Source organism: Rhinolophus sinicus, linkage group LG04, assembly GCF_036562045.2.
Source record: "Rhinolophus sinicus isolate RSC01 linkage group LG04, ASM3656204v1, whole genome shotgun sequence".
Lineage (NCBI taxonomy): Eukaryota > Metazoa > Chordata > Mammalia > Chiroptera > Rhinolophidae > Rhinolophus > Rhinolophus sinicus.
Window position 1 is genome coordinate 141801963 of NC_133754.1, and position 22458 is coordinate 141824420.

The window sequence follows — 22458 nt, forward strand, 5'->3', positions numbered from 1 at the left end:
TCAGTGGATGATAGCATGTAAGGAAAAGAAATGTGTAGAATTACATATAGTCCGTTTCTGTAGTGGTGTATAAGCTGTTCCACTAATTATCTGGGTGACTTTAGCCAAGGTGTATAATTCTAGCTCAGTTTTGTTTTGTTTTTTAAATAGGGAAATGAGTAGTTATAGTTGATGGTCTCTGAAGTCTGTGTGGTATTTAAGTTTCTGAGGGTTCTGAGTGTTTGGGTGTAAAACCTAGAGAACATTCTAAATAATTTCTGTTGGTTTCTTGTTATCTTGGAGTGCGTTCACGCTTCTTAAATAACTTTTGTGTTTTTTTTCTTTTTTAATTTTTTTTTTTTTTAAGAGATCCAGTGGATTCTCTTTGAAAGGCATTTGCCTCAGAGACAAACTGAGAACCCGAGTGGCTGTAGTTGTTTAGCTCATGGGGTGATGGAAAGATCTATTATTCAGTTGCACCTTAAATAATGTACCAGCACGGTGTGTGCTGTATTCTCTTCCTTACTCGGCAGCCCAAGCCAGCAGCCAAAACCATCTTGCTGAGCTTCGTGAGAGTTGTTTCTCCGTCCTCTTCCCCTTCATCCTTCCCAGTAAAAGCTTGCATTCTGGGAGTCACCACCACCTCCTTGTTTTCCCATGGACCTCTTTCCCGAGGACCATGTTAACTACAGCATGAGCGTAGAAGTTAAGGCAGGCAGGCAACTGGGAGCCCTTTCTGATGTTTTTTTCACAAATGCACTAAAGATGAGTGAGCCTACTGGTTACTCTTGCGAGACCTCACTGCTCACTATTCTAAAATCACTTGCTGTCATCTGAGGTTTAGCATCCCTCCAGGCACATCTCAGTTTTTCAGCCTAACTTGAGGCAGAGCACTTTGCCTACCTTGGGCTGGTCTGTTTAGTGTCTGGGTGAGTTTTAAGAGGGGAGAGAGATTTGTGGCATCTTAGACACCCATTGAAATTTTCCAGAAATGGAACTGGAAACATTTGTGCTTTTCCTTCTGGTGTTATTGTTAGAGTCTAAAAACAGGCAAGTGGTGACACACTGAAATGAAGAGGCTCTGAGTTCATTTTGAATATCAGTGGACTTCTTTCTAGCAGAACCTAAATTTGAATTTTAATCAAAGGTCTGGGAGAAATATTGAGTCTATTGATATGGCTTAAGGCGTAATTTGCAGATTTCTTTACTGCACAGTCAGGAAGAGGCAGGAAAAGTTGACTCAGTTTACAGAACTGAGGTTAAAAAAAATTGCTCGAAACCAAGAAAAAATTTCTCATAGAAACAGTGGTCATCCAGAGTCTCTCCTCCCAAGCCTGCTTACTCATCGTGAAACTTTTTCTATATTATTATTTTTATGACGTTTCATTGAAGTATAATTTATATACGGTAAAATGCACAAATCCAAGTGGAGAGCTTGGTAAATTTTTTTATTGTGGTAAAATACATGTAGCATAAAATCAACCATTTTAAAGTCTATAATTCAGTGGCATTTAATACATTCACAATGTCATGCAACCACTGTCTAGTTCCAGAGCTGGATGAACTTATACATGAATGCATTCACTTGTGTGATTACCACCTTGATCAAAAAATAAAACTTTCCATCACTCTAGAAGGTTGTCTCTTGCCACTTTTCTGACCCTTACCATTCCACCCACAAGGAAACCTCTCTTTGACTCCTTTCACTGTGGGATAATTTTGCTTAACTTCGAGAGGATCCATATAAATGAAATCAAGATTTTGTGTCTGGCTTCTTTCACTCAGTTAACCTTTGTTGGCTTCATCTGTGATGTTAGGTGATTTGACAGTTCTTTTTCATTGCTGCGTAGTATTCCATTGATATGAATTTACCATAGTTTGTTTAGTCACTGATGGATATTTGGGTTGTCAGGTGTTTTTCTTTTCCTATTATGAATCAAGCTGCTATGAAAATCACCTATACCTTTCTGTGGACTTGTGCACACATCTGTGTAAATTCTAGGAATAAAATTGCTGAGTCATGGGTTGGAGATACATTTAACTTTCATTCTATAACTTTGAAGTCAGATGGACTTGGATCTGAATTCTTTTGTCTTGCTAATTACTTACTTGGCCTTAGGTAATTTACTTTTCTCAGCTTTAGCTGTAAAATGAACATGCTATATTCTATCAGTCAGAGTTCAGTGAAGAAAAGAGATGACATTCTGGCTATTTCAAGTAGAAAGAGATTTAATAGAATTAAGTATCTACAGAATAATGAAAAAGCTGGAGGGATGAAAAACCAAGGGCTCACCACTAGCTTTCAGATTTGCCCCACAGGAGGATACGAAGTTAGAAAACTGCTGCCACCCAGAGCCAGGAACTTCAGAAAACCCTTCGACTCAGCCTCTGCAGCCCCACGGCGGCTGATATGGTAGGGAGCTTGGAGACAGCTGCAAAGCTCAGGTCTCGGAAATCCAGTTTTTGCCTGAGACTGTTGCTATAGGAAAAAGGAAAACAAATGGCACCTGTTTTCTTTCATCCTTCCAGATCTTAAATACATACACCGGTTGGCAAGAGGTGGGGGTGGGGTCCTGACCTCTGGGAGTAAGGGAAGCTGAGTGCCAGTAAACGAGAAATGCTGTAGACGCCCCCTGGGTTGGCAACCTAAATGCAACGATTACAATTAGTATCATCATTGTTATTGAAAGGATGATGCCCCTGCAGTTGTGAGACTGCTTTCTATAAGGCATGCCAGAAGCAGTCCAAGCAGTCCTTTCTCTGTGACCACCTGCTAGAGTATGGGTGCTCCTGGAAGACTTATCTGTCATATAAGGCATTGTTTCTCTGAAGGGTCTCAGTTTCTTTGTCTACTATTCTGTGATTCTAGAGACATTTTTTTTTTTTAATTGTGTTTCCCCAGGGCCCATCAGCTCCTAGTCATTGTCCTTCAATCTAGTTGTGGAGGGCGCAGCTCAGCTCCAAGTCCAGTCACTGTTTTCAATCTTTAGTTTCAGGGGGTGCAGCCCACCATCCCATGTGGGAATTGAATCAGCAACCTTGTCTTTAAGAGCTCACGCTCCAACCAACTGAGCCATCCGGCTGCCCCTCTGGCAGCTCAGCGGCAGCTCATTGTCTTCAATCTAGTTGTGGAGGGCGCAGCTCACTGGCCCATGTGGGAATCGAACCAGCAACTCTGTTGTTCAGAGCTCGCGCTCTAACCAACTGAGCCATCCGGCCCCTAGAGACTTTTCTGTGTGAGCACGCTTTGAGAAATTGTAATCTGCAAGCCTATAAATTAATGCAGAAACTGAAAGGTGACTTAATTCTAAGAACTGCTTTGATGTATAACTATGAAACATAATGAGTGTTTTATTTTTGAAGTCATCTGATTTGTTAGCTTTTAATAAAGTAAAAGGTGATATATAAATCTGATTTATAGGTGGGCTAAAGAGGATATTCCCTTTTTTCCCCCTCGGTCTTTAACGTCCTTTATCTTTTGACAAACAAAATGGACAAAGATGAGATTTTTATCCTATTTTGGGCTTCAAATCTCCTACTGACAGCATGTTATAGTCTAACAACACATTTGGCAATAGTGGCTGTCCTATTTCTAGCTTATATTGTAAAATATAAGCTATAATGTATTGCTCTCAAGACATTTAAAAATCTTGAATCAATTCTGGCAAAATCCTCCCTATGATGTCATATGTGGAAAGAACTGAGTTTTTCTTTAGAATGTCTGTGAATCTTCTCTCTCATTAAATAATTTTCCCTGTAACCCTGACCAATTTTACTTTTTAGGGACCTTACTGTTATTGCCTTGAGGTGGTTAGCAAGAAACAGACTGGCCGAGTGATTTATTAACTTTTTTTTTTAAGGCTTGTATCCATAGTGTTATTTCTGAAGGCTCCATGCAGAGAGATTTCAAGTGATAAGGAAAGTAAATATTCTAAGGGCCGAGATAAGCATGACCAGTAACTTCAGCCACTGGTTTAGCAGCTGGAGTGAGCTGGGTCGTTGTAAAGTTTGCTTAAATTTGTACTAGAAATATATTGACAGAATCCCGTTTTTATCTCTTTTTCACCAGACTTACCCAGTCGACCAGGGCTAACAATGGATGTCCAAACAGTTTACAATGGCTAATACAATGGACAAAGGGCTTCACTGTTTGCAGAGTAGAAAATAGAGCTGAAGGGGAGCTTCCTAAGGGCATTGACCTAATTCACTCCTTTGACAAAAATGGTTGGTTTTAAATATATACACATACGGGGTGCCAAAAAATGTATACAAGTAGACACTTTGGTCAGCGCTGCTCAAGCAGTAGTTTGCCGTAATCAGAAGTGTCTGGACGCTGATGGTAACCACTTTGAGCGTCTCTTGTAATTGCAGAAGTCAAATGTGACTTGTATTCATCTTTTGTTATCGATATATATTGAGTATTACAATTTTAATAGTTTTTTCCTTTCTTAAAACATGTATATGGTTTTCTTGGCAGTATATATATTTCTGGTCTGTCTAGAAATATTTTAGCTAGTAGTGTTACAGCCTAAAGAAAGGACGTGTGGTGCTGCTTTGTGTATTTTTGTAAAGTATGGCCTTTATTTTTATTTGACAGTGTCCTTAACAATTTTTTTTGAAGCATAAGTCAAGTTCTGACCTGAACTGATACTCAGAAGTTAAGGAATTAAGAAAGGCGGCTGAAATTGCCTTGTCACTTTCCTCAGTCCCGGAAACCTCCTCACATTCGGGAATTGGTTAGTCACCCGCTTTTTAAAGATAAAATTCTTTGTGGGCCTTTCCTCTCTGAAATGTGGGGAAACAGAACTGGGTAAAAAAGAAAAATTAACTTGGGCATTGCTAAATTTCTAAGTATCATGTTTGTGATTTACTTTGTCCAGAAGACAAATTGGCAATGTGTTTCCTATGTGTTACCACAGAATATTTGCAGTCAGCATGCACTGGCTCAAAGACTATCTCTGGCCTATTAATAGAACAAGAGCAAAGGAGAGTACACATGTCACTGGGGTGGGGGCCGGGGCGTGGGGTGTACGGCTCATTGGGCTTAGTAGTCAGCTCCACGTAACAATTGCATTGTTGTCCTAAGTTGTCTTTGAGTGTGATTGGATGATTAAATGTAAATGTTGACCTGATTGGATTCTGTCCCAGCAATGAACTGTCCTGCTAAAAACGGTAACGTATCACTCCAGACAGACACCAGACTTGATCTTTTGGCTTTATATTTGGGATAATGATTTATGCAGTGAAGTGTCATAGAAACTGGGATGCAGTCATGTGTCTCTCTTTCGTCTCTTCCAACTTGGGTATACAGGCTCTGTATGTGTAGTCTGCTACCTGGGTAGTCCATTATCTTCATGAGAAGCAACGTACACTTTTTGATTGGGATGGACTTAATCAAAACGAATGCTTGGAAGCAGTGAACTGCAAAAAACATGCTCAGTGAAACCTAAACTTCAGTCATATGTCTCCTTTCAGACGAGCAGTGTGTTTCCACTGAGGCCTGGATTCTGCCTGGTGTGGGGAGGTGGCTCAGTTTTAACATTGGGGGGTTGATGGTGAGTTCTTGAGGGCCAAGTGTGGCTTTTTGCATTCTTAGGCCAGGCAGAGAATAGGGGCTCAGTAGATGAAGGAAGACAAAAGGAAGAGGAAGGAGAAGGTGAGTTCCAGAGGACTGAAATGTGGTCAGCTGAGTGTGTATTCTCTCCCCTTTTTACTAGATTCCTTACCTCCCCCGAAAAAAGCCCTTTGCAGGTGGATGGAGACTCTTGGAACCTGCAAAACTGCATTATTGGACTGACAAATCTAAATTATGCATGCACTAATGGAACTTGTAAAACAGCTCTGTGCCATGTCCTGGATTTCTATAAATATTATGGGCGTGTGGGGGCCAGGCTTCCAGCTGAGTTCCCAAGTGTTCAGCAGATGCCTAATCATGAGGGAGCCCTGAACACAGAGTCAGGTGCAGTTCGTTTTGCTCTGTGCCCTAAGACTTCTCTTCACTTGCCTCTAGGGAAGCGAGGGAAGGAAGCCACGTGGCTGGTGTAGTACTAGGCCCTTGGTACAGACCTCACTGAATACTCCCAACTGACTGGGGGTAGGTGTTAAAGCTATTTTATAGGGGAGGAAACTGAGGCTCAGAGATGTTGAGTAACTTGCCCGGTGTCACACAGCTTGTGGACCGGGAGGGAATTTGAGCCAAAGTCCGTTTGACTAATTTGAAACCTGCAGGTTCTTTCAACTCCACCAGCCTCGGCTTTTCAGAATCAGACGGACAAAGAGATAGGGGGTGAAGCTGAAGGCCCTCTGTTGATTGTTAGGAGTTAAAACATTATCATTGAAAGTGTCCGTACATTTTTCCCCTGGGGAATCGTGAGTAACAATGACATATCAATGCTGTTGAGAGATGTTTTCATTTTTTTGTGTGCCCATTACTGTATGAGGCCCCAAAGACTGTAAGGTGAGTAAGACACAGCCCTATGGGGAAGTAGATTATATAGCCAATGAGCTAAAATCACAATTTTATTATAGAAATTTTGAGACTATGTCTTGTCAAGTGAGAGTCTACTTTCTTCAAGTCCACTGCTTCTAGTTAGAAATGACTGTTATTCCAGCAATCCTTCCTCCCCACACAAGTGTTATGTCAAGAAAAACTTGTGTGATTACAAAGCATATGGGTTGTAGAATTAGAAAGAGCATCTTAGATATGCTGTGTTTGGGAACTTGTCTGTTAGGGGTCAGAATAGCATCACAAGTTTCCTGAAGTTCAAAGTACATCTTCGAAAACATCACATTCCTCCAAGAGGTTGAGATTCCAAGGCACTCACACTTCAGTGTGAAGTAGAACAGTCAGCTTTCTTCTGATATTTAGCTGAGATCATGTGCATTGATAGAGTGAGAATTTTGATTGGGGATAAAGAGAGAGAGGCGTGTTTGGAACCAGAACATTTTGGTGATGGGGCAGCCATTACGGAATGCCAGGGTTTGCCTTTGGACAAGGGGGGGTGGTAGTATAGGCGGGCACTGAAACCCCAAGCACAAGGGTAGAAAGAGCCAGGAAATCTACAAATGTAAACTTTCTTTCCTATTCCCCCTGGAATCCTGTTAAGGGTGCTTTTGTCCCTTCCTCACTGCCTCACCACATGGCTTTCTTCCTCCCAGGACCTAGAATTGATGAGTTAAATGAGCTTCCACGGATGGTATAATAAGGCTGACACTGTGTGAAATAGTGCTTCTTGGTTGTAAGCTCAGCCGGGACAAATGCTGGGTATGTAATTCTGACCAGATTCTAACTTCCTGGTGGGTAGTGGAAACGTACAGTGTTTTACCCCCTCTTTTTCAAAGATTTCTTCTAAAGCAGTGTTTGCCGTGGGTCGTGGGTGCCACATCTCATTGTCTTTTTGTGAGGGTACAACAGGCAGTTTTCCAGCTTGAGATCATTGTCTTTTTGTGAGGGTACAACAGGCAGTTTTCCAGCTTGAGATCAGGAACCACGGCTTTTACGTCTCTGCATCCAACACATTTCTTTGCACAGGGTCTTGCCCAACACATGTGTTGATAATACTAACACATGTAGTTAATTATCTACGTTGAGGAAAACCTGAAGCAAGATTTTGATCTCCGGACAGCTTCCTCCTCAGAGTGTGATTGGACATTGTGGACAAGTTCAGATTTTAGTGTCGATAAAATAGAACCAGAGAAATTCCATGGCTACCAAAACCAAGTGTCGTTCACTTTGAATTGACCTCGCGTTTGGATTATGTGCCGACTAAGAATTTACCACTGACGCAAATAGAAAAAGAAAAGACATAAATGCGCAAACAAAACAGGATTATCCCCCAGACAGTGACTGGATGCTAAGGACAGCCCTAAGACATGCTGAAGATAGAAGTGAAAACCAATCAAGTGTGTGCACCTCCCTCAGGACCAGTGTGAGCACCGTGCAGGTAAAGACAGCGTCTTGGTGAACAGACACCTGCACATCAGTCCTTGGGTCACTAAATTCTGCATGAGTTTAGGCTAGGGGCAAACTACAGCCAGCTGCCTGTTTGGGTAGTGGCTTTTCCGCCCCCTGCCTACTAAGAATTGTTACTTTTTTAAATGGTTACATTTTAAATGGTGATATATAAGTATTGAAATAATGCTTGTAAAATCTAAAATGTATATTATGTGGCCCTTTAAGAATATGTTTCCTGGCCCCTGGTTTAGAACTCCAAGTTTCTCACCTGTTCTTCTGCCATCAAAGAAGTTGGTGTGATCAAAAAATATGGTGAATGTTTAAATTTAAAAAAATCTTTTACCGTAAAAGACACATTGCCATGAACCTCCCTCAAAATACTCGCCTTTACTTCGAACACACTTACCCGATCATTCCTGCCACTTTCTGAAGCAGTTCTGGAAGTCCTCTTTTGTGAGTGTCTTTAGTTGTGCTGTTGTGGCTGCCTCGATGTCCTGAATCGATTGAAAAGGTTTATCTTTCATGGTCATTTTGACTCTGGGGAAGAGCCAGAAGTTCCACGGTGCCAGATCCGGTGAATAAGGTGGATGGGGACACACCGTAATGTTTTTATTTGACAGAAATTGCTGTATACCAGAAGTGATGTGTGGCACAGAGCCTTTCCATTGTGATAAAAAAAATATGGTGAATACTGCTGCCGAGTGCCATCCAATGGAAAGGCAGGGATCTTCAATATGGGAAGCAGCACATTGAACTTTAGTAATAGTTTCAACTTGTTCAGTGCAGTCAGTCAGGTGTGAGCTACAGTTGAGAGAAGGTGTGTTTTAAAGTGTAAATCATCCTCCATCATGACAATGCTCTGTGTCACACATCGCTTCTGGTATATGGCAATTTCTATCAATAAAAACATTACAGTGTGTCCCCATCCACCTTATTCACTGGATCTGGCACCATGCGACTTCTGGTTCTTCCCCAAAGTCAAAATGATTCAGGACATGGAGGCAGCCATGACAGCACAACTAAAGACACTCACGAAAGAGGACTTCCAGAGCTGCTACAGAAAGAGGCAATAACAATGGGATAAATGTGTTCGAAGCAAAGGGGAGTATTTTGAGGGGGATTAATGGCAATGTGTCTTTTACTCTAATATATGTTTTTTTTAATTTAAGCATTCACTATTGTTTGATCACACGTTGTATGTTGGTGCTAACTTGTGAAAGATTCTGGCTTCATGAGGGTGCTCTTGTCTGGTCCCTCTTGACTGTGGGAAAGCTGAAGGAAGAAGGGGTTGGTTGTGAGCGAGGAAGGGCTGGTTTGCTTCTGGTTTAAGTCAAGGGAGATGACTGACAACAGGGGCCAATTGAGAAGTTATGAGTGTAGACTTTCAGTAACATCAGTACAAGACAATGTAGAGAAAGTATACTTAAAAGCGCGTTTTGTAGAAAGGCCATAAAACTGAAATGTGCCTTGACCATAGGACATTTTTGTCTAGGTTTTGGATGCTCTTATTTCTCTGGTTTGCCACCTTTGGGAGGGATGCTGTTGTTGTGTTTGTACCTTGTTGACTATTTCAATTCTAAACCATTCTTTCCTGTCAGAGAAAACTTCAAAGTTACAATAACCCACCATCTAAAAGTCCTGAAGAAATGTAGCTCAGAAGAGGATGTTCCTCTGGCTCAGGGCATTTGGAAAGGCTTTGGACTAATAGACATTATCAGTGACTGGTACCCTGGCTCAATACGCATACACGATTCCAAGCCTTTCTACATCCCCAACACAAGCATCCTTGAGGGTGGGAACTCGGTTGTCAATAGGCCTTTGTTTCCAAAGCCTGGTGCACAGTACATACTTAAATATTGAATGACTAAATACAATCTATTTTAAAAATCTGTTAATAAACTCAGCACCCCTCTTTTTTGTGGTACTTTAGTGTTTATATAAAAACTCCACATAAAATTCTTGCTCTATTCTATGAGTTGCGTATTATCACCCAAGATGCTCAGAGAATTTAGGGGTCACATAGCTGGTTAGTGACAAACTGGGGATTTGGACCACTGACAGACTAGGACAGTTGGAGAAAGCGTAGTATGTTGTGTTATTGTTTACCCCCCAGCCCCCAAAGGGAAGCAGAAGCCTGGGTCATCTTGACAAATGCAGACGAAGTCCTTCCCTGGATTTTCTTTCAAAAGACAGGTTTTGGTTGTTGCTATGACTCCTCTTCAGATGAACACTCTTGATAGTGCAGTTTGTTCTCCTGGCCCTTTGACGTGTTTTGTTGTATGCATCCATTCCTTAGAATGCCTCAGAAACATTTCTGTTGCATGCTGTGATACCAGTTTCTTGGCCACCCTTAAATAACGTACTACAAAGTTGTCTGTGGAACCGGCATTAGAAATGATAGTTCACTTTAGTCTTTCCTCACAGTAAAAGGGGATCTTGACTGGTGCTTAAACCCTTGGATCGGCCCCTAGGCCTCCACTGCCCTGAGAAAGCCATCACTGTGTGCAGACCTCACTGCCAGGTCTCCCTACTTCCTAATTCCTGTGTCCTGCTGGGGCTGCCCACCTACGCTTACTTTTCTTCCCTGCCTCTTAGTAACATGAGGAATCGGGACTCAAATAATAAAAATACAAATCCACCTGTCCCATTGACCTACTTAAGACATTTTACTATTTCCACAGGGTCACTGAGAAGAAAAGTCTTCCCTGATCTCCCTGAAGAGGCCAGGTCCTCCCATTCTAGACCTTTCTGTGCTTTCCCTTTGTTGTTTTATTTCTACAGTTGCTGGCTGGCTCCTTGATTTACGGCTGACCCTCATTATCGTGTTTCCCTGAAAATAAGACCTAGCTGGACCATCAGCTCTAATGTGTCTTTTGGAGCAAAAATTAATATAAGACCCGGTGTTGTTTTATATTATAGTATAAGACCCGGTCTTACAGTAAAATAAGACCGGATATTATATTATGTTATATTATATATTTATATTTATATTATGTAAGACCTGGTCTTATAGTAAAACAAGACTGGATCTTATATTAATTTTTGCTCTAAAAGATGCATTAGAGCTGATTTTTCCGGCTAGGTCTTATTTTCGGGGAAACACGGTAGCGTGTGAGTTCCATGAAGGCAGGACCATGTTTATTATCCTTACTGTTTACTCTTTCGTACTCAGTACAGAGCCTGGCACCAAAGAGGTGCTTAATAAATATTTATAGAATGAACCGATGAATGGATCCTACCTTCTCCGTGAAACTTTAACTCCTGCATTTCTTTTTTCTGGAAATTATCTTCTTCCAATACCAATTAGGTCCAAAGATCAGCAATTCGAAAGTGCTGTCTTCTACTTTCCAGATGGCTTAAATTCCTTTGAATATCCCACAGCACCCAGAGCAGGGTCATAAACATTGTAGGATGTTGATTGATTGTAGCATGCTTTTGTGTTTTCATTTCATGCTAATGAACGATAACTAAATTTCACTTGTAGTAATTTTTCACTTTTAGTCATCCCTCACTCCTGCTATTTGCAGATTTACCTTGCCTCTTATAAAAGCTATAGTGGCAGGGTTTTGTTGTATTATTAAAGTCCGTTCTAATTTCCTCTAAATTACATTTGAAATTTTAAATTGGAAGGGAAACAGCAATCATCCCCCCCCTTTTTTTTTTTTTTTTTTTTTTTTGCATTATTGCACCACCTAGTGGATTATATGTCTGTTACTGTGCGGTGGCCTTGGCTGATTTCCTGTTAATAACAATTCCACAAATGGGAAATGTTCCATACCTTTTTATGCTTTAAGATTGCATACAATTTCTGCCCACAATTTATGTTACTAGGCAGAAACAAATTTTTTGAGATGAGCCCAACATTGTTTAATTAAGAATTAAAAAAAAAAAGTTGCCCCATATCTGAAATTTTCCATGTTACTAACAAAGGAAAACAATACAGAGTTGGGGGAGGGGAGTGTCCTATACATTTTTTTATTGCTCTCAGTTTATATAATAAAGGTATACAAGACTGAAGAATGAGGTTTTCTTCTAAGTTTAGAAATAGGCTGTTTCAAACATCTGAACTTTTTCTTTTTTAAAATTTTGTCATGAGAAAACAAAAATCAGAAGCCTAATATTTTAATGTAACTTGCTTCAATTTTATCCACTCTGTGTTATTAGTAAGTCAAAGTCTTTATAGTAAGGCTTGTTGATTTGCATTTTCATTATTTTTAATAGCTGGGCTTGGGCTCCCACGTGTCATCTGGGTGGGAGGTGAATGCAGGAAATCTCGCCTTTCCCCTTCCTGTCCCTGGTCCTTGACGCCCCCTCTCCTTAATGGTGTGTGTTCTAGTACCACTCACAGTTCTTTGTTTTTCTCCCTCAATTTCCATGAAATGCCGTGGACACTCCTTGTGCTAAAGGTACCCTGCAAGAACCCCTTCAGTTATCAGTTTTATGATACTGTAAATATGTAACAAACATTTATGCAGTTGAAGCCATAATTTGTAAGCTCTTTCATCTTATCCACAGATCATGTTTTAATGTAAAATTATTGTGTGTCTTACTGATAGCTGGTTAAACTAGTGTTTTCAAAGTGTCATTTCCTAAATTTTATCAGTGTGCTTACACAAGGAGTTCACGACCTACACACCCCCACCCCCCACCCCTGGTCTTTTTTTCCTTCCTTGCAGGAAAAATTTTAAGAGATTATCAAAAAGAGCCTTAAAGTATGGAAGCAAGTACTGTTTCTGTAAATAAGTAGTTTTCTTTTTTCTTCTCATTTGAAAATCATGGCATTGGACGCATCTCGGTGTAGACCTGTATATTGCTAGAATTCTCTGAAAAGTAATGGGTCAGTACATATGTTTATGCTCTTTCATCTAGAAATACTACAACACACAGGGTGTAGGGCGCCTCTTGCACACCAGTGTTTGCCATAGTATTAGTTATAGTAGCCAAAAAGTGAAAACAGTTGAAAAGACTGCTAGGGATATGGTTAATACGTTATACACTAAATGTGTCTGTTCACAAGTTTAAATTAAGTTCAACATTGAGTTCCTTAATTGCAGTAGCCACATTTCCAGTGCTCAGTAGCCACTGGTTCTGCTAGAGAGCACTGCTAGACCCATGTTTCTCTGACTTTGATGCACATATTGGTCACATCGGGGCTTTTGGTAAAAATGCAAATTCTTACCGGACAGGTCCAAGAGAAGACTTGACATGTTGCATTTCTAACAAGTTCCCAGGTGCTGGCAATACAGTGTCTAAAGCTTAGGATCTTCAAGGTTCTGCAGTGATCCCCTGATTCAGATAGGAAAGGCGTGTCTTTGTGGTTCAGGACGCTGTATGTAGACTTGCTGACTTTCTGGAGATGAACAAGGCATATTGATAGCATCATGTTGTTGTTTTCTGTGTGAGCCATCATCCTCGGAAGTGGCCTTGGGTCTGGGAGGGACAGTTTACATCGTGTGTTTCATACAAGGCCAACCTGCTTGCAGGCTCTAGCTGAGCACTCTAATAATTTGTTTTCTAACCTGCCTTTTGACAGTTGATAATTTTCTTTTTTTTGGTGCCTGCCATGGGGTGGTGGCCTGTATGCATGTTTGGTTTTTGTTGTTGTTGTTGTTGTTTGTTTGTTTTAAAGTGAAGCTGTGTTGTAATGTTATACAGGCTTAGGTTTAAAATCACAGAGTAGACAGGGCTGTGTCTGTGTTGCCAAATTAGCACCTTCCTTTTTGGCTTATTATTAATGGCTCCTTTGTAATTACAAATAAGAATGGTCTGTTTAAATTATAATTAGACTTTATAGCTCAGTGTATGAGAACTATGAACATAAATGTCTTAAATGTAATTATTGGCTGATGTTTCTTTGCCTCGTAGCTTGTTAAAATTAGACTCATGCAAGTCTGGATTCAGATTGGACCAGCCACCTACTAGCTGTAGGGCCACGTTCAAGTTCCTTAATATCTCAGGGGATTTTACATTATATATATATGGTTGGTGCAAAGGTAATTGCGGTTTTTGCAATTATTTTTAACCTTTTAAACTGCAATTACTTTGTACCAACCTAATATATATATACATATATATGTGTATATATGTACATACATATACATACATACACACACACACACACACACACACACCCATATATGACTTTATTTTTCTAGAGAATTTTCAGTTTCACAGCAAGACTGAGGGGAAGGTAGAGAGATTTCCCTTATACACTCTGCCTCTACTCATGTATAACCTCCCCCACCGTCAACTTTCTCCATCAGAGTGGTGTATTTGTTACAGTTGATGAATCTACACGGACATGTCATTATCCCCCAAAGTCCACAGTTTACATTATAGTTCACTCTTGATGTTGTAAATTATATAGATTTGGACAAATGTATAATGACATGTATCCCACCATTATGGTATCATACAGAGTATTTTCACTGCCCTAAAAATCTTTTGCGCTCTGCCTATTTATCTCTCCCTCCCTTTGACCCCTGGCAACCACTCATCTTTTTGTTGTCTCGCTAGCACTGAATAATATTAATATTCCATTGTCTGGATGTATCAGTTTATTTATCCATCCACCTACTGAAGGACATCTTGGTTGCTTCCAAGTTTTGGCAATTGTGAAGAAAACTGTTACAAACCTCCACGTGCAGATTTTTTTGTGGACATACGTTTTCAACTCCTTTGGGTGAATACAAGGAACATAATTGCAGGATCCCACGGTAACAGAATGTTTAGTTTTGTAAGAACCCACCAAAGTGTTTTGCAAAGTGGCTGCACCATTTCGCATACCCACCACCAATGAATGAGAGTTCCTGTTGCACGTATACCTCACTAGCATTTGGTGTTGTCATTGTTCCTGCTTTTGGCCAATCATCGCTAGCTCACCGGGTTGTGGGCATTCCATGAAAAATTGTCCAGAGTCCTTGGTGTGGAGCTCTGCTGCCTTTCTGACTGCCTTTTTGTCCACTTCTCATAACCATTTGGCCTTGTGTTTTCGGGTTGGGTGTGTTTTAAGACTTCCAAGCTATCGATTAAGTTGTTTTGACATGTCTCTCCATGCTGAGAATGTAGAGCCTCATGTGTGAGATTAAACAGTTGACCTCCCAGCCGCACTGAGTACTGGCAGTGTTTAGAACACACCTTGCCGGTTACCTCTCCTGGCTCTAACTATGCTGTTCTCTCTTCCTAGAATGTCCACCCACCCAACAAGTCAGCCATCCTTCAGCACGGAGCTCACGAGAACTAACTCCGTGTGGGAGAGAGGGCCTGCCCTGCGGTTGGTGCACATTCCCCCCACCCCAGCCCGCCCAGCCCCAGGGAATAACTCCCACCTAGGCCGGCAGTTTCAGTTGAGGTGCTTGCCATTACCTCATCGCTCACCCGAGTCCAGCCTCACGTTGTCCTTTTGCTTTCCTGTCGCCTGGTTTCTCACCTCAGGGTCTGTGCATCTGCTGTTCCCTCTCCTCGGCGATCTGTCTAGATGTTGTTATGATTAGTTCTTTCCAATGTCGCATCCCATGGCACTTAACTGCTCCCTGACATTGTAATATATATTTACTTGTTTATTGTCTGTTTCCTCCATTACAGTCCTCCCTGTGAGGGAAAGATTTGGGCTTGTATCCCCCCAACACCTAGCACAGGGCCTGATACAGCAGAGGTGTTCCAGGAAAGTTTGTTGAATGAATGAGCTTTGTAAATCTGTCTGAGGTTATAGCTGCCCTGAGTGGGGATTATGGTCTCCCAGCCTCCCTTCCCACTGGACTAGGACTGCCGTAGGTAATGACTTCATGTACTTTTTCGTTCGGTCCATGGGGTGAGTTGCTGCTCAGTAAATAAATGTCTCTTGAATATATGAATGTGGAAGTTTGGAATCTTTGAGAAGTAAATCCCTAAATTCTTGAGCTCTTCTCATGGAGGCAACTGTGTGCCACAAAATGCCCTTTTGATGCCACCGGTAGGACAACTGCTAATCGGAGCAGACTGCAGTGGTTTTGATGAAGGTTCTCTCTGCCTTCCCCCTTCCCTTTTCAAGGTTCTTGCCCTGTGCTGTTCTTTGGGCCCTGACACTCCCTCCCCCCAGCATTGCTCACCCTCCCACACCCTCAGTTGTATTCATTGTTCAGATCGCCTCTCAATGTTCTCTGCATCTGGAAACACCCCGCACTCCCCACCCACTCTGACTGCATCAGATGCTGTCTCCTGCCAAGCTTACTGAGGGCAGTGTTGTACGTGTAGTGACCTTCACTTGATCCTCAGAGCTTGGCACGTTGCACTTGGTAAACATTTGTTGAATGAATGAGTAAAGAATTAGTGATAGTGTATTTGCACACTCATGTTCATAGCAGCATTACCCACAATAGCCGAGAGGTAAAAGTAACCCCAGTGTCCATTGGCAGGTGGATGGATAAACAAAATGTGGTCTGTACATACAATGGGATATTTTTCAGCCTTAAAGGAAGGAAGTTCTGACACACGTTACAAGAATGAACCTTGAAGACATTCTGCTAAGTGAAATAAGCCAGACACAAAAAGACAAATACTTTATGATTCCACTTACATGAGGTATCTAGAGTAGTCAAATACATAGAAATAGAAAGTAGAGTGATGGTTGCCTGGGGCTGAGAGGAGGGGGAAGTGGGGAGTTGTTTAATTGGTAACAACAGAGTTTCAGTTTTGCACGATCAAAGAGTCCTGGAGATTGGTTGCATAACAATGTGAATGTACTGAACAGCTACTACCAGCATGGTTAGAAATGGTTAAATTATTTTGTTACTTTTTTTTTTTTTTTTTTTTTTTTAGCACAATTACAAACAAGAATTAGTGCAGGGAGAAACTGATTTCTGGAAATCTGGAATTCTTAAATTGTAGGATGCCTAAGACTTCTGGGCAGTATGCATCAATTTAGGGAAAGAAGTATTTATTTCCTCACCAGGGAAGCTCAAGTGATTTCCTAAGGACTGTCAGATGTAGGATTGAGCTGCCTTAAGTGCCTCCCCCCGCCCGCGCCCCCCCCCCCCCCCCCCACACACACACCGGATTCTCTGCACCAGGGCCCAGTGAACTAAAGAGCCCTGGGCTGAGTCTGGCTGATGCTCGGGGAACCTTCCAGCATCTACACCGCCTGGGTTGAGTCCTGGGCAGGGGTTCAGCTTCCAAGGGTCCCCCTTCAGCAGGGCTCCTTTGTACTTCCTGCTCTCTTCAGTGTAACACTGGGAAAACTTTTGTTCATGGCCCATCCTGTTTTGCTGTTGGGACCCTTAGGAAGAACTTATTCTTGTCGAGTCATTGCCGTGAACATTTCGAGTGCCTGCTCCGCACAAGCGTTTATAGAGGTTGTCTCATTTCGCATTGACATTGTTCCTCTGAGATATAGATGGTTATTATCCCCGTTTTATAAAGAAGGAGACAGATATCGAAGCTAAGTGACAGAGCAGAGGATGTACCCCAGATCTTCTGCCATTAGAACTCACATTCTTGCTGCTGTTCCTATTTGCTTCCTATATGGTCTCTATTTCATGGTCCAAGTTAATTATTACACCTCTCAACCTGCAACCAATCAGATGGTGCACTCCTCCCTTGGCAACTGCTCAGTCTGGTCCCTTGGTGTAACATGTAACTACTGGAGTGAGAATGGTCACCGGCTCCCCGAGACCCTGCTGCCCAACTCGCACACCCAATTCGCAAATGCAGGTGGCCCTTAAAATCTTACCTAGATGCTCAGAGACCTCAAATGTGCTTTCCAACACTTCCTATGTGGTACAAAGCAAGAAGCAGATAGCAGGGCTCTTTGTTTTTTTCTCATCTGCTACATTTACAGGAAGGTTGGAGGGAAAACTGCTGAGTGAGCACTCTGTCCCCTGAGTTGGCTCTGCGTTGCACCAACTCCCTAAGTCTTATCTTCCTCTCGAGTCCAGGCCTCGTTATCTCCAAGGATGTGAAACATCTTATCTTCATACCTTTTAATTTCTATGTAACATTAGCAGTTCAGTTCACCTGAAACACTACTGGTTTATTTCCAGCCAGCTTACACTGCGTGAGTGTGTGTGTTTTCTATATAAATACTTCTGCAAACATTCCTTTCTATAGTATTGCTCTAAAATGACCTACTTACTTAATTTCTACTTTAGATACTGAATCATTTTATATGTCTGAAAGGAATATTTTTTTTTTCCCTAAGATTTTATTGGGGAAGGGGAACAGGACTTTATTGGGGAACAATGGTCAAATTGTTGTCCTTTCAATCTTAGTTGTGGAGGGTTCTGTTCAGCTCCAGGTCCAGTTGCCGTTGCTAGTTGCAGGGGGCTGAGCCCACCATCCCTTGCGGGACTTGAGGAATTAAACTGGCAGCCTTGTGGTTGAGAGCCCACTAGCCCATGTGGGAATTGAACCGGCAGCCTTCAGAGTTAGGAGCACGGTGCTCTAACCGCCTGAGCCACCGGGCCGGCCCCTGAAAGGAATATTTACTCTGATTCTCCAGTCCCCTCACATGGGAGTGAGGGAGGAACTAAAAAAAAACAAAACAAAAAAAACGGGGAAAGGGATGCAAATCCAAACTGCTTTCTTTTTTTCCTTCACAACGGGTGCTTTTCAAAGCGTTTGGCATCCCTGCTGTATGGATGTGTCGCTTTGCGAGATGACAACGGGATTTGCTGGGAATGTGGGACACTATTGTATCCGCCTTCCGTAGTAACCACGTGGAGTGATGGCAGTGGGTGAGCAGCCCCGGGGGTAGGCAGTGGCCTGGCCAAGTACTTCCCAAAGGCCATGAAGACTGCTCAGATCCTGCACAGGCTGTGGACCCAGGCTGTTAAAAAGTTGGGGAGACTGAAAGGCCATGTGAGTCCCTCTCTGCGAGCTCTCTCAGCACCTTTTCTTTCCCAATCTTTCCTTTCAGGAAGTGGGGAGGGGGCAGCAAAATTTCTGCCACAGTGACTACTTTCTCCTCGTTTATGTGTGCTTCTGGCAGTTTTCAGTAACAAATTATAAGTTGCAGGTTGTAGTCAGTGGCGGGATTTTTTTTTTTTAAACACTTGTCTCATTTTTAGCAGAGTTATGTGCAACTGTTAACTGCATATGGGATTTATGAATCAAAGACTGCTGTTTTCCAGGTGTTGGGAATCTGGAAGCTGGTGTTGCTTCCCAGAATTAACATGCTGCCTTGTATAAGATGCTCGTTTGTGAATTTCTTGTAGGAGATAGAACTTTTTGCTTCCTTATGCTGCAGAAATCTTCATTCTTATTCTTATGTCTAGGCTTCTAAGTTACAGGGAAAAAAGTTTTCACATGTTCTTTTTTTCTTAACAGTTTGAACAAGTGTAGTGTAATGTGTGTGTTTACGTTTATGGCTTGGGATTTTTATCAAGTGTGTCCCTTTAGGGCCAGTTTCAATTAATCTTTCTTTAGCTTTAGCTTTAGCTTTGGCCTCCATCACTGGGAAGTGGCAGTTTGTGGATAAAAAGCCTAAACGTTGCCTGTTGAGGGGGAATTAGGGCACTGAAGACTTTTGGTATCTGTCTTCTGGTTGGTTTTTAACACACCTCCATATTCTTTGTATAAAATATAGGGCTTTCCCCATGTGGCCAAGATTTTTCAAAGGAAAGGGACTTTGTAACAACTAGAGGCTAGTTTAAAAAGACAGATCAGATAACAATTTGTCTTGGTCCATTTCTCTTCATTTTTTCACAGAAATCCCTTACCCAAGCTGTTAACACAAAGCTTTTTTGTTTATGGTAGAAAAATTAGCTTGCTTATTTTTCCCAGTCCTCTAGGAATGACTCTATAATATCGAGGGGATTGTTATTCACTCTACTTACGTGAAAAGTGAAAGTGATGAGAAGAAGCTGGTGAAAAGCACACTAAAGGTCCTGTGCCTGGAATTTTGACTCTGGGGGTGAAGAGGAGATTTGTAGTCTTCTGTGTTTTGCTGCTCCCCCAGAGCTAACCTGATTGTCCACCTTTCTTTCCCTTCCATGCCATCTGTGCACCTCTCTCACATTAATGCTGCCATCCCCTGCCGTGCCCTCCCTTTAGTCAAAATGATCACATTGTCTTCTCTTTTCACTTTGCAAAATCTGTACTGCGTTAAAAAATATTTGGTGTAAGGTCCTTGGCCAGGAATCAGGTACCCCCTTGATATTGACTCATGTGACCCCCCCCAAAGTTTTTAACTTACGAAATGTTTGGTACACATAAAAGTATTTAAAAGTATTATATAGCTAAATCATGAAGGATAGTTATAAAACTAATCCCCATGAGCTCATCACACATACCCATGGGCCCTTCCAAAGACAGACACAGACCTTTGTATCCTTCCCTATCGCACTCTACCTCATTCCTGGGTCACTTCAAACGGAATTTTGTGTTTTTCTTTTCTTTCTTTCTTTCTTTTTTTTTTTTTTTTTTTGCGTTTTGATTTTTTTTTTTTTTTTTTTTGGTGTTTTCTTCATAGTTTTGCCACACACACACACATACACACAAACATACATACTTCCTAAACAAAAGATTACCTTTGTTGGCTTTTTTTCCCATTGTGGTAAAAACGGCATAACCTAAAATTTACGGTCTTAACCATGCTTAAGTATATAGTGTAGTTGTGCTAAGTATATTCACATTGTTGGGCAACATTGTTTGCTTTTGAACTATATAAAAATACCACGCTCGACAAATTCTCCTAGGATATTTTTCACTGAATGTGATGTTTGAGATGCCTATGTGTGGTATGTGTGGCTCTAGTTGGCTTTCTTGGCGGTCGACATTGCCCGTTAATAATATATCATGATGTATTTGCCCATTTTGCTCTTGACTACTATTTGGGTTGTTTCTAGGTTTTGGCTGTTGAGGACATTGGTGCTATGAATACTCTCTGTGTGTCTCCTTGTGCACATTTCTCCCGGGCCTCTGTCCGGAAGAGGAATCAGTGTGCCATGGAATATGGAATATCTTTAACTCTGAGATATGTGTGCTCTTCCTATGACTTCATGTTACGCTCCCCTGTTGCTAAGCAGCTGCCCGCCGGTATTCGCGCAGGGTATCTGAATATTGATAGGGGTTTTCTGGTCTGTGCCCAGCCCCGCAGAGGTTGGGTAAGGCCCAAGCCCAGAGGTTCAGTTGGAAAGGCGTGAGCGCCAGTTCTCAGCCAACATGCTGCTCGCTGGCAGCCCGACCCCGGGGAGGTGTACAGAGCTGATGTTCTGAGGAATACGTGTGATTATGTGGGGTGCTCTGGGTTTCTGAGAAGATAATACTGTATGTAGAAGAGGCAGGGAAGATACTCAGGGACTTGTTTTTGGGGCACACCATGGTTGGTAAACTCCACACAGACTTTGGCTGTTTTTTATTCACTAGTGTATCTCAAGTGCCATGCACCATATGCTTGGAACTAAGTGAGTGCTCACTTAGTATTTTTGAATGAATGAATGAGTGAGTGAGTGAATAAATGAATGAAGGGTTCCTCTGAGACCTTTGCAAATGGTCACAGCTCTTCCAACTATATATACGTAGTGATGGTATGTTTTTAATGCTCAAAGGAGATATTAAAATTTAGTGTTACTCCAATTTCCTCACCTTTTAAGTTAAGATTTTAAATGTATCACTTAGCTTAACAGAACATATGTTCTTTTAATATGATATGTAAGTAGTTGATGGTTTATGTTCCAACCCATTAACCCTGGGTTATAAGAAACCCCTTATAATCAATCTGGTTGGAGTCATATCAAATCGGTAAGGTCTTTAGGCACCTGGCAAAGTCTGATTGATTAAAAATTTGCTTCAGTCCTATTGTAGTCTTGGAGACGAATCCTCTCTAGCAAATGTAATTCCTATAGGCAGCACAGGAATACTTAAAGACAGTATAATCTTATGGAAGAACAGTGAATTTCAAAAGCCGGGTTTATTCTATGTGGGTAACATTTTAAAATGAAATTTTGTAGCAATTCATTTGTTTGGCTAAATAATAAAAACATTTAAGTTCAAAACTTTGAAAAGGAAGTTTGCTGTTTCAATTTTTAAAATAAAAATGTCTTCTAAAGTTAATGTGCTCAAAAATATTCTCTTCCATACCACAGCTCATGGGGAAATTTAATATTTTTTGGTATTTATTCTTCCTGTCTTTTTCCTGTATGCTTATATAAAAATATATATGAAAACAATGATGTTTTATATCTTGATTTTCCCCCCCGCTAACAGACATTTAAGTATATATCTCTATATATACAACCAATCTCCTTTTGTTGGACATTTCGTGATTATATCTATTTTAAAAATTATAAGCAGCTGTAAACAAATTTATACATATGCCTTTGTGCACTTGAGCAAATATTTCTGTAGAATAAATTTCTAGAAGTGGAATTGATTGATAAGGGTTATGCAGATTTTACATTTTGATACATATTGGCAATTTGTCCCCTGGAAGATTTGTATTAATTTATATTCCCACTGCTTCTACCCACAGTGGACAGACCAGAAAATATAAAACTAACTGTAACGGAAAACCCAGTCATCGTGATGAACAAACTTTTTAAAAGATTGAA

The 22458-nt window shown here is 41.3% G+C and overlaps 1 protein-coding gene across 16 annotated transcripts in view; it reads left to right on the plus strand.

Annotated features, from left to right (window-relative positions):
* TJP2 (tight junction protein 2) overlaps positions 1–22458 on the plus strand; it is a 112449-nt gene that overhangs the window by 49488 nt on the left and 40503 nt on the right. For 3 of the 16 annotated variants that reach the window (XM_074330517.1, XM_074330518.1, XM_074330525.1), the window contains exon 1: positions 18680–18766. The exons of 12 other annotated variants lie outside the window; for them this stretch is intronic. In XM_074330517.1, coding sequence (XP_074186618.1) covers positions 18695–18766 — 72 coding nt within the window. In that variant the 5' untranslated portion in view covers positions 18680–18694. Of the gene's footprint in view, positions 1–7725; positions 7923–18679; positions 18767–22458 lie in introns of those variants that run through there. One more of the 16 variants, XM_019730475.2, reaches the window with a different exon arrangement.